A 12,697-nucleotide genomic window follows, 5' to 3' on the forward strand; every position below is an offset into this window, starting at 1 on the left:
ACTCCTGGGTGACTGGGGGACTTGGCTCCTGGTCAGGGGTCTTGGCACAACACTATAACTATTCAAACATGAACCAACCTTATAATTCAGTCTGTGGTGCCTTGGTAAACTTGTTCAGTAATGAATGTAAGTTAAAATTAAAGTATTAAGACTGATTGTTGGAGGAATGGAGGAATTACATCTTAAAATCACAACATAACAGTGTTTATTATTATTATTATTATTATTTACTGTTCACCATGAAGGAAATAGTTTTTAAGTGGGTGGCATATAAATATTGTTTAATGTTTCAAATGTGGCCTATTTGCCTTCTAAAATGGGGAGGAGGGTGAAGAGTAAATAGTTTCTTTTGAGAGTTTTTTCTTTGAGGCAGGTTTTTAGATATAATAAACTTAGGAGATAATTAAATATTAAGTCAAATTTAACCTTAAGACATACTTAAAAGGTTGTCAAAGAGAGGAAACTAATTAACTTAATTAGGTACTCCTAAAATGAATGTGTGTGTGTGTGTGCGTATGTGTGTGTGTGTGTGTCTTTCATGACCATTATTATAAATTCAGTCTTTCATGACCATTATTATAACCAGTTTAACATCGATGAGTTAAAGTTAACTTTACAACCTGAATACCATAGCAACCTGAGACCAACCAGGGTCATATCTTGCTAATCTGGTGTAAAACCTAGGTTAAGTCATTTTATGTCTCAAGAAGTCTGCAATCCAATTAAGTACTTTGTCTTCAACTTGTTTTAGCTGAGTCATATGTTCATCTACATACTTTTACCTTACAATCCATGTGACCACTATGTAACAATCTTTTCCATCAAACATTTAATAATCAACATATAAAGTTTTCTCTCCAGTTTATCTTTTTCAGTCAGTTCATGTCTTAACTACCAACAAATAGTTTTATTGTTTTAACCAAAACACTTTTAATATGACCATTTTTCCTCAAAAGTCCTTATGAGATAACTTTTTTTTTTTTTTGAGGTAGGGTCTCACTTTGGTCCAGGCTGACCTGGAATTAACTCTGTAGTCTCAGGGTGGCCTTGAACTCACGGCAATCCTCCTACCTCTGCCTCCCGAGTGTTGGGATTAAAGGCGTGCGCCACCATGCCCGGCTTGAAATAACTTTTTAAAAGAGTAGATCAGATTTGACTTGTGTTATTTACCCAGAACAAACATATAGAACTTTGCTTCATATAACTTTCTGGAAACACATTTCTAAAAATATTGTCTGTTAGCAGTTCCATATAAGCATAGAAAGATAAAGATAAAACAGTTACAAAGTTCTTATAAGAAATCCCCATAGCGCGTTGGCATTCATTCAACATCATGCTTGGGCCAGGATCCTGAGATTCCCTGTGCTTGCAGTTCCTTGGCTCTGAAAGGCAGGCAAGCTAAGAAAGACCCCTCCCCCAAATTCCAGGGATTGATTTGATCTTCCCTCAGTGGTATAAAGCAGCTTTTCAAACCTCTCAATTTACAACATTTTAAGAGTAGGAGAATCTTGCATTCTTTTTTCTATGATATTAATTACTTTTAGTGTTCCTTCTGGCGGACACTCAACAGTAAAAATTGGGTATGCTGTCTAGTAGAGTGGGCTTCATGGAAAACATCCCCATAATTAAGTGGCACTGCTCAGAACAGAAATCATTCTGCAACCTTAGCGCTGTAAGCCTCATGCATGTTCCCCCCCACACACACACACATTCATTTTCAGGGCACTTTTCATATAGATTCTAGACGACCATTTCTCCTTCATATATTCATTCATTTATTCAGAAGTTATGCATTTCCATTTTAAATTTCTATTTGTTTTTACAACTCCAGAGATTAAAATCAAACCTTCTTATCAGGCAGGGTGTCAGAAGAGGCTGAGGGAGCTGGAGAAACCGGAGGAGCTGTTGGGGCGAGGTCCTCTCTGGTGTCAAAGTCAAAAGCAGAGGGTGAAGATTAGTACGGGAGAGGGGGTGAGTGAGAGTGTATTTCTAAGACTTTGGTTAGGACCTGATGAGAATGGCAGGTAGAGCAGAGAGAAGGCCTTTCATACAAAGTGAAAAATAGGGTACTGTGGACCATTTGCCTGTATGTTGGCAGAAGTTTGTTATAAATCAGTGCGAATTTGGAAATCACAAATATCATTTTCAGGACATTTGCACATATTGTCCAGCTTATGGATGTGGCCAGGCAGATTTGCAGAGAAAGATAAGTTGTAGCAAGGAGACAAGGAAAGAGCCAAACAAGGGTGAGAGAAAACTAATGCAGAGCTTAAGCTGGGTTTGCACAGAGCACCAATATGACTCCCTGGCCTGTTAGGATGCATGGAGCCTGGATTTGCCACCTGGGCAGAGGCCATAAAGGCTGCAATTGTCAGATGTTAAGCCTGTAAGTGGGCAAGGAGGGTGACTGTGCTCTGAAGGACTCAGGAATCAGATGGATGCCATGCCAGGCTTCAGAGTCCTCAGTAGGGCTAAGTTTTTGTTTCCCAGCAAGATCTAAGGGTGGGTTTAACAGTTACTGGAAACTGATTATGCCATAAGATAAGTTCAATTCCCCTAGCTCCAGCCCGCTGACCTTGCTGTAAGGGTAGGCTTAACAGTTAAGCCGATTATCCCATACATTCCTGAAGTCATGAGACATTCCTGTGGTCATAAAATAAGCTCAAATCCCGTAGCTCCAGCCCGCCAATTTTGCCCGCCCAAATCCTAAGCCAACCAGAAGAGTACACTGTTTAAATCAGCCAATCATGTACCATCCCCTTCTTCTATGTTCAAATCCATGTACCCATCCCCTATAAAAACCCTCCCCTCCCCCTTCTCTGGGCTCAGGCAGAGATGGTCTGAGGCTTTCAGAGGGTCGAATGGCAGTTCAGAGGTCCAGTCAGAGAAAAGGAGTTGTGGCCGCCTTAGAGAGCAATCAGAAGCCTTCCTGTCTTAAGTCAAGCACCACATGTGAGGTTCAGGAGTGACCAAGGACCACGGAGACCACTCTGAGGCAAAGATGGAAGTTTCTATTGGTGGAAAAACATGAGCTGCCAGGACTGACTCTCAAGAGTGGAGCCGTTTGGGCCGGGCGTGGTGGCGCACACCTTTAATCCCAGCTCTTGGGAGGCAGACATAGGAGGATCACCATGAGTTCCAGGCCACCCTGAGACTACATAGTGAATTCAGGTCAGCCTGGGCTAGAGTGAGACCCTACCTCCAACCCACCCCCCCCCAAAAAAAGAGTGGAGCAGTCAGATTGGGGTTACAGATAGGGGCTTTATATGCTCTTCAGTAGGGGCATGGTAAGGAAGGGAAGGAATTTTCTTGTTGGGGCAGTAAATCTCTGTTCTTTACATGAGCCATAGTGTGAGAGCAGAAGTGCCCTGGTGAGAGATAAGGGACCTGTATATCTAGACCTGGAAACCTGTTAGACAGGGGAGGGATAATGGCTGGACAATTTCTTGAGGAATGTGGATGAATCATTTCACACTTCACTTCTGCTGTAACTCCATTTGTCCTGACCTAACATGCATGATATGGATAAAGGATGGTACTTTTACATTTAGGTACAGATTATTTAACTATGGAGATAAATGCAACATACGCCAAACTTTTCACAGTTACTCCCGAGGTTGTATTACTTCTAAAAATATTCCAAGGCTGTGATTCCAGTTGCAGTTGTTTTAGGGGATTTCTTCCCATTTCAAAGCTCAGGCTCATGGCTTAAAACAGTAGTTGTGAAAATTCATAGAAGTAGAAAGGAGAGATTGTCATAATGTTCCCAGTTATACTATACTTGATCTTAGCCAAAAGCCCTGAAGCAATCTTTCTTTCCCATTTGTGAAATGTATTTCTATGTAATTGGTAACCTGTTATGAGATTAAGGGCAAAGCTTGCATTGGCAATTGAGTCGCTCATAGAAGGTTTGCCTTAAAATAACATTTATTGTAGGTGTTTTTTCCTTTTCTATCTTTGAGCCACAGTGTCCTATAACCCAGGCTGGCATGGAACTGCTGATTTTCTTATCTCACCCTCCCAAATGCTGAAGTCACAGCAGTGAAATAGCCCTTGTGGCCTAGGAGTTTGCCCCTGGTTCCCGGCCATGTACTGTCACTCAGCGCCCGAGGGGGCGGGACTTGGGGCGCCGTCCAATGGGACACACGTTCCTCCAGGACAGGGCCGGGGGCGCGCCTGCGCAGTGGGGCCTTTGTGTGGCGCGCTGGCCGTCCGCCTCCTGGGCATGCGCGCGGTCGCCTCCTCCTCGGGAGTTTGGGGCGTTTCGGTCGCGGACTGTGGCCGGGCCGCGGAGCGTCGGGGCAGGAGGAGGGAGCCCGGAGGCCGGGAATGGTGAGTGCGCCGTCGGACCCAGGGCAGGAGCCTGCACGCGGCAGATCCCGGGCGGCCGGGCTCCTCGTCCGCTTCCGAGCCCCCGGCCCCGGTTCTCCGCTGGGGCCGCCCTGCGCTCCTCCGCCCGGCGCGGCGCTGCGGTGCGGGCCGAGCGGCGCCTTCTCCGTCCGTGCGGAGCCCGCAGCCCGTGCGGCGCCCTGGGCGTGGAGCGTGCGGGGTTCGCCCCAGGGAGGGAGGCGTTCACCCCAGCCGCAGCCCGTGTGCGCCCAGCTGAGGCCCGCGGGCGAGCGGCTGCTGCCGGGGCCCTGGGGCCGGCGGGGTCCGAGTGCGGGCGGCGTGCTCCCGGAACCGGGGCCCTCTCCCCGCCCGGAACGCCGCCCGCGTGCAGCGCTCGTCGGGCGCCTCTGTCTGCCTGGAGTGTGTGCGGCCTCGAGCCGAGGGGGAGGTGGTCACCCCGCGCCACAGCTCGTGGCTGCGCAGCCCGCAGCCCACCGGCCTGCAGCCGCTGCGGGTGCCCTGGGTCCACATTCATGGATCCCGGGGGCACTGGGGCATGGAGCAGCCAGAAAGGGTGGTTTTGCCAGGTGCCCTACTGCTGGATGAGTTAAGAGGACTTTCCTCAGCCAGGTGGATGGTGGCTTGTGTAGTCTGGCCTTGTTTGGGTGGGTCACCATTATACACCCTGGGTTTTTTGACCTGTGTCGCCCTTTCCCCAGGGATTCAGGAACAAAGCTGAAGAAAGAGTTCTCCCTGAGCCTCTGGTTCGGAATCTCTAGTTGTCTATCACTTAATATCTGACTTCTCTTTCTCTGGATCTGTGACTATCTGACTGTGGAACTCCATGCATGTGAGCAGCATCAGCCTTGGTCTCTGTAACCATTGGCTCATGTTTCCCTAGTGTATTGGGTTTCTCACCACGCCTTCCCCAGGCACTAGAGTCACTTGCCCATGGATTGGAAGCCAGATACCGTGTACTTTCTTAATGGGTGAGATTATTTAGGCAGCTCCCCTTTCAGCTGAGGCCCCGTGTGTGTATGGGAAGGCCTGGCTGGTGAGAACAGGTCCAGCTGGCTTGGGACATGGTTCAGAAACACAGGAGCAGGGGAGACAGGGCAGAAGCAGTCTACTTCGTCTTCTCCCTGGAATACAGGCCTAAACCTTGGGGCTTTCCTGATTGTCCTTGTGGACAAGGCTACTGCTGGAGTTGAGTGCTTTTCACTGAGAGACAGAGGTCAGACCGGAAGGCTTTGGATCCTCAGGGGCAGAGGCATGAGACATGGACCCCAGTCCTACCCACGGGCAGTTTGACCTCCAGTGCTACTTAGGCTCTCTGTCTGTGTCTATTTTTTCCTCCTTCCTTTCCCTGTTTCCCTTTTCTTTTCCCTTTTCCTTTTCCAGACAGTGTCTCATTTTACAGTCAACATGGAGCTGGAACTCACTGTGTAGTCCAGACTTGCCTGAAGCTTGCAACAATACTCTGCCTTCTGCTTTCCAAATACAGAGATGTGTGCACACGAGCCACCAACTTCCAGCTGCCTGTCCCTTTATGATCCTCATATTTGTCTCTGTCTCTCTGTCCTCTGTGGTGTGTCTCTAAGACAGCGAACATCACTGTGGAGCCCTGGTTTGAGAAGGGACTTTTCTCTTTTTTTTGGTTGTGATCCATCCCAGGTGGTTAACGCTGCATGTAGAATACCAGGAGCAGCCAGCCATGCCCAGAGTCTTCACCCCTTCCTGACTCCTCTCTGCATGTCCCCCATCAGTTCCTGTAATGGTGAAACAGGGGAGGGGAACAAGAACCTGGGTTCAATCTCAGTTCCAAAAGGTATCTGTGTGTAGATTTGTTATCCCAACCACTCGGGAGCCTATGGCAGGAGGTAGAACCGCAAGTTTCAGACCTACCTGCCCTGCAGAGGTTTTTCAAGGGTGAAGCGGCTACATAGGGAAACTCTTGCTCAAGTAAACAAAAACCAAGTATTTAAATTTCAGTGATGGTGCATGTGCCTGGCGTGACTTGTGCCTTAAGTTCATTCCTGGCATCACTCAGCGGCACCTGAGAGAAGCCAATTTTGGCTGTTTGTGCAGTTTCTTGTTTTCTCTCTCTAGAATGGAGTAATTGCTCCCTGCTGGACAGTGTAGTGTGGCTTCTGCATGGCATGAGTTTAAAAAAAATTGTTCTGTGAAGACTAAACCTGCTTTTCAGTCTACCAGCCCTCACCTGGGACCATAAGACCTAGGAGAACAGTGGCCTATGGAGCTTAGCCTACTGTACAGGAAAGGAAGCTGTTGCCAGGGCTTGGGAATTTCATGGGATTGTCCCTCATTGCCTGCTACCATGGGACACACAGTGGCCGTGCTTTCAGTAAGTACACAGAGTTTTAAAAGCTGTGGGAGAAGCATGAGTTTCTTCTATTCCCCAATCTCTGAGGATGGATGAAGGACTAGAGGGTCTGTGGAGGGATTTGTGTGAGGAAGCCAGGCCTTATAGGTGTGAAGGAAGAAGTCATGGTCTGTGGGAGGCAGTGTGGTTGTGAGGGAGGAGACTTCAGGAAAGGTTCTGAGGGGAGATGAGATTTGGAGGGGTTTTTAGACTGGAGGCCAGTTCTCAGGACTAGGGAGTTTTAAGAACATCTGAAGGGTGAAGTCATGGTAAAAGAAAAGAATAAGGGAACAAAAATGGGTAAAATTAAGCAGACATGGGAAGGGAAAGGAGCCCCTCACTCTGGGGTCTGCTTAAAGTCTGTTGTGAGCTGAAAGTGAAAATTGGAGCATAGTTAGCGGCATCTTCTGTGCATACCTACGTACTTAGAATGTTCCTTCTTTATACTTAGAATAATAGTGTTACTGATTTCTGATTAAAGCCAAAGCAGATATGACCTTGATATCTGACCTGATTAATTTCCAGATAGAAATTTAAATTTCCTAGTATTTCCTGTGAAACTTTGCTGCGGTGGGATCAAGAGAGGACACTATACCCTAGGATATAGACATGGTGAGTTTCCACCTGGCTTTGTAAGGCAAGGGAGAGAGACAGTAACACTACACAACCATGTAACAGTGTTCACTAGCTTCCCGTTGTCTGTGTCTCTTGGCTCCTGGGTTCTTTCCCCGAGGACTCCCAGACCCCTCACCTCCTGGAACTTTCATACCTGATTTCTAGGCTATTGTAAATTGTGCCTGTAGAATTGAGCACCTGCATGAACTCATATCTCTTCCTGAGTCATCACGTTCCATTCTATCTCCCATCTGCTCAGAACTCCGTCCTGTGTGACCTAAACTGTGTCTCTTGGCTGTGGTGATCTTAGGTTACACCCACCTGCTACTGAGCATTAGGACGTTACTCCCCTGCTGTGATTTGGTCATGGGTCCACAGGCATGTGTTAGATGTCAGACAAATTTGTAGGAAGGCTTTAGTGAGGCAGCCTGGCACTGACATCTGTGGTATTACTGATCTGGGTGCAAAGGAGCTTGGGCCTCATGTCCATGGTTTGGGGCAAGATGTAGGGTCTGGTCATGGTGTGTAGGAGATGAAAACTGTCGCAGTGTAGCAGTAGTGTGGGTGGTTTAAAAAGTTGGTTTCACCAGGTACCCTGTCAGCAGGTGAACAGAAGGAACTTTCCTCATTCTGCCTGGTCATGGCCACCCACATCCCCAGGGCAACCATTTTTTCCTCTGTGTTTCCTAATTCTGTTGCAGCCCCTCAGGGAGGCAGAGCCAGGGCTCAAGGTTACAGCCCACATGTGAAGCTTTGTTTGTGTATTTGGATTGTGTCTTAGGCTGTTACCTTCCATCTCTCTGTCTCTGAATCTCTGTGACTCACTCATTCATTGTCCTAACTCAGCCATGTGAATGTGACCCTACATTGTTCTCTTTCTGGTCTCTCTCACTACTATATGTTTTTTTTCTTTCTTTCTTTCTTTCTTTCTTTCTTTCTTTCTTTCTTTCTTTCTTTCTTTCTTTCTTTCTTTCTTTCTTTTTTTTTTTTCAAACTCTAGCTCAGACTGACCTGGAATTTACTATGTAGTCTCAGGGTGGCCTTGAACTCACAGTGATCCTCCTACATCTTTAGTGCTGGGATTAAAGGCATACACCACCAAGCCAGGATTAGTACTGTTTTCTTTATGAAGCCTCTCCTTCTGGTTCTGAGGTCACTAGATCATAGGCTGAAATCAGGATTCCTTCTTCCTGGCTAGGTGACCTTTATTAGGCACTTTTCTTCTCTGAGCTATTTATGCATGTGTCTGTGTGTTGTTGTGGTCTGAGGAGGGACTCTGTCTAGCATGGACAATTACATTAGATTGCAGGATCCCAGGAGCAGCTGTGTGCAGAAACTTCACCCTTTCCTGTCTTTTTCACACAGTATCTGTATGTCCTCTAAAGTGCCTTGTTAATGTAAAATGGTGGAGGGACCTATACATTGTTTCAAATCTCCTATTACTCATATCTTGGTCATATACCTGTTGCAGTCAGGTTTGCACTGTTGGCAGAAATCACACCGCCAAGAGCAGCTTGTTGGAAAAAGGGTTTATTTTGGCTTACATACTTGAGGGGAAGCTCCATAGTGGCCGGGGAAAATGATGGCATCAGGAGAGGGTGACCATCACCTCCTGGCCAACATCAGATGGACAACAGGAACAGGAGAGTGTGCCAAACACTGACAAGAGGAAACTGGCTATCATACCCATAAGCCGGCCCCCAACAATGAAATGTCTCCAGGAGGTGTTAATTCTCATATCTCTATCAGATGGGACCCTAGCTTTCAGAACATCTTATGTTTATGGGGACACCTGAATCAAACCACTGCATTCCCTTCTTGGTCCCATTAACTGATAACCATTCATGATGTAAAATGCAATGCATTCAATCCATCTTTAAAAGTCCCCATAGTTTTTATCAGCCCTGATGATGTTGAATGCATCCCAGAGTCTGAGATGTTTTAACTGAGTCACAATACCAAAATAAAATACCCCCCCAACTCATAATGGTACAGAATAAACATACTGCCAAAGATGGCATAGAAATATTTAACCAATACAAGATTTAAACAGAGTGTTGCAGTCCACTTTGCATTGCTTGTAGAAATCACCCAAGCAAGAGCAGCTTCTGGGAAAAAGAGGTTTATTTTGGCTTGGAGGCTCAAGGGGAAGCTCCACGATGGCAGGGAAAATGATGGCATGCGCAGAGGGTGGACATTACCCCCTGACCAACATAAGGTAGACAATAGCAACAGGAGAGTGTGCCAGATGTTGGCTTGGGGAAACTGGCTATAACACCCACAAGCCTGCCCCCAACAATACACTCCCTCCAGAGGGATTAATTCCTAAAACTCTTATCAGCTGGGAATGTAGCATTCAGAACACCTAACTTTATGTGAGACACCTTAATCAAACCACCACATTTCGCCCCTGGCCCCCATTAACTGATAACCATACATAATGTAAAGTACAATGCATTCATCTAACTTTAAAAGTCCCCATAGGTTTTTTTCAAATTTTTATTTATTTATTTATTTATTTGAGAGCGAGAGACACAGAGAGAAAGACAGATAGAGAGAGAGAGAGAGAATGGGTGCGCCAGGGCTTCCAGCCTCTGCAAATGAACTCCAGATGTGTGCGCCCCCTTGTGCATCTGGCTAACGTGGGACCTGGGGAACCAAGCCTTGAACTGGGGTCCTTAGGCTTCACAGGCAAGCGCTTAGCTGCTAAGCCATCTCTCCAGCCCAATTTTTTTTTTTTTATCAGTTCCAATGATGTTGATACATTCCCATAGTCCAAGATCTTTTATACCTGTCATAATAACAGAAAATAACCTCAAAAAACCCACAATGGCACAGAATAAAGATTCACACTGCAAAAGATGACATTAGGCATAGCAAAGAAATATTCAACCAATACGAGATTTAAAACAACCAGGGCAAACATAGCTTCAAATCCAACTACTCTAGCCAGTGACAAGTGCGATAATTCTAACCAGCAACAAGTCTCTGGAGTTCCAATGTCGCCCCTCCAGCTAGGCTACTCACAGTCCTGGAAATCTTCATCAGGTCTGGCAGCTCTCTCTAGCGACTGTCTTGTGGTCCCTGCATTTCCAATCTGTCCCCATTGAAAAGCATGATCTGTCCTCATGGCTCCAGCAGGTGTCCATGCAAGCAATCCAGCAATCCTGCTGCAAACTGCCCATAGACATTTCCAAAGCACAAGACCGTGTTGCAAATTCAATGACCCTCTTTCCTGCATTTCTTATACTCTTTAATACCAGATCGGGTGCCAATTTGTTAATCCAGGTGGGGGAGGGGAGGATAAAGTAGACCTTGAAGAACAGGATGCTCCTTCAGCATTCAGGCCCTTGCAAAAAGAGTCCACATTCTTTCTGTTGCCCTAATCTCAAAGGTTGTAATCTTTCATGGAATTGCCACAGAATGGGCCGATGTTTCACCAAAGATTTTGTTTCTGTGCCATATTTCTCTGCACACACCAGTGTGTTTCTATGCACCACAACCCTGCACAAGTTCTCAGCACATGGGAATAACAGCCAGGCTCTCACACAAACTACTTCTAGCCCAGTCCAGACAAAGCTTTTTCTCACTGTCATAAGTCAGATCTCACAGTCCACTATTCTTACTGCATTCAGGTCTTTCAACGCTGACCAGAATAGTCCATTAAGCTGTACCTACAGCACTGCAAGGCATCTCTTAGACCAAAGTTTCAAATCCTTCTACATTCCTCATGAAAATCAGCTCCAAAAGGCCAAAGCCACACAGTCAGGTTTCTTTTGGCTTACCAACTAAAGGGGAAACACCATGATGGCAGGTGCAAATGATGGCAGCAGCAGAGGGTGGACATCACCTCCTGGCCAAGATCAGGTGGACACCAGGAACAGAAGAGTGTGTCAAACACTGGCAACAGGAGACTGGCTATAATACTTATAAGCCTGGCCCCAAGAATACACTGCCTCTAGGAGGCATTAATTCCCAAATCTCCATCAGCTGGGGACCTAGCACTCACAACACCTAAGTTTAGGGGACACCTGAATCAAACCAGCATAATAGTCCTGTTTTTTTTAGTGAATGAACTGCCTCAAGCATGAGGAATTTCATCTATTTCTTTTCCTTTTAAAGTGAAAATAAAATACCAAAACATTCAAACTCACAATTCATGGGATAGGTGGGACAGGAATGCTATATTGGCAGTATTTAGGGGAAGAAAGGGATCCAGTGAGATAGGGACAGTGCTGTTGGATTAAGAAACACCTTTTTTTTGTTTTGTTTTTTTGAGGTAGGGTTTCACTATAGCCCAGGCTGACATGGAATTCACTATGTAATGTCAGGGTGGCCTTGAACTCTGGTGATCTTCCTACTTCTGCCTCCCAAGTGCTGGCATTAAAGGAGTGTACCACCACACCTGCCTAAAAACCATGCATTTGGGTACCCCTTAGGGTGACCAGCCCTTCAGATGACAGACTGTATAAAAGGAAGCTCCAGGAAATCAGGGCCTCTGGCCTGGGTGCCTTTGCTACTCACTGGTGCATGCTTCTTTTCTACCCTACTGCTCTTATCATTTATGGACATCGGCACCTGGCTTCTTCAGCTTTCCAACATGGTCTGAAGACCAGCAGTTCCCCAGGAATGCTCTAGACCTCCAGTACCTGCCCTGGACTGCTGAAACATCCAGGCTCACACTAAGCAGTCACAGAGTTCCCAGATTCTCCTGCCTACAGGCAGTCATTGTTGGACTGTCCAGCTCATAGTCTGTAAGCCAGTTTAACAAGTACCCCTTTTAATAATACTCATTGGTATCTATTCTCTTCTTCTACTGAACTCTGCCCAATACTGATAGTGGTAACAGGAGTGGTTCTAGAGAAAAGGAGTTGTAAGGATAAATTTTCCAAGTGGGTTCAGTGTTAGCTGTATGTGGCTGTCCAACTGTAATGGTCCTGTAAAACTCTACTTGCTAAGCATGTGGATTTATACACAATGACTTCTGTTCTGCAGACACATGCTGTCTTTTGTCTCTCCATCTCTGTCACTGTCTATGTTTTCAGTACTCTTGTATTAGAAGTAGATGTTGAGTCATGGCCTGGAAAGAAACCTTGTCTGGTACCCCACACTTTTGAATGGTTAATTTGAGATGGAGGATTCCAGGAGGAGCTGTACACAGAAGCCTCATGCCTTCAATCATCCTTCTCACTGATCCCCTCTCCCCAGTATTCTGTTAATTTGAAATAGGGGACGTGGTGTAGACCTGGGTTCACGTCTCACTACCAAACCAGTCATAGTGGTACATGCCTATCATCCCAGCTTCTGAGGAGGGTTAGGAAGGAGGAAGTGTTACAGGTTCCAGATGAGCCTGGCCTGCATAATGTGTTC

At 46.3% G+C, this 12,697-nt stretch overlaps 2 protein-coding genes across 2 annotated transcripts in view; one reads left to right on the forward strand and one right to left on the reverse strand.

Moving 5' to 3' along the window:
- LOC123456274 (zinc finger protein 585A-like) overlaps window positions 1–12,697 on the reverse strand; it is a 545,778-nt gene that overhangs the window by 428,045 nt on the left and 105,036 nt on the right. The gene's annotated exons all lie outside the window — the stretch shown is intronic.
- Window positions 4,225–12,697, forward strand: part of LOC123456290 (zinc finger protein 420-like) — a 44,954-nt gene continuing 36,481 nt past the window's right edge. The window contains exon 1 of the mRNA XM_045139087.1: window positions 4,225–4,332. Coding sequence (XP_044995022.1) covers window positions 4,330–4,332 — 3 coding nt within the window. The 5' untranslated portion in view covers window positions 4,225–4,329. The remainder of the gene's footprint in view (window positions 4,333–12,697) is intronic.

Source organism: Jaculus jaculus, chromosome 20, assembly GCF_020740685.1.
Source record: "Jaculus jaculus isolate mJacJac1 chromosome 20, mJacJac1.mat.Y.cur, whole genome shotgun sequence".
Taxonomy (NCBI): domain Eukaryota; kingdom Metazoa; phylum Chordata; class Mammalia; order Rodentia; family Dipodidae; genus Jaculus; species Jaculus jaculus.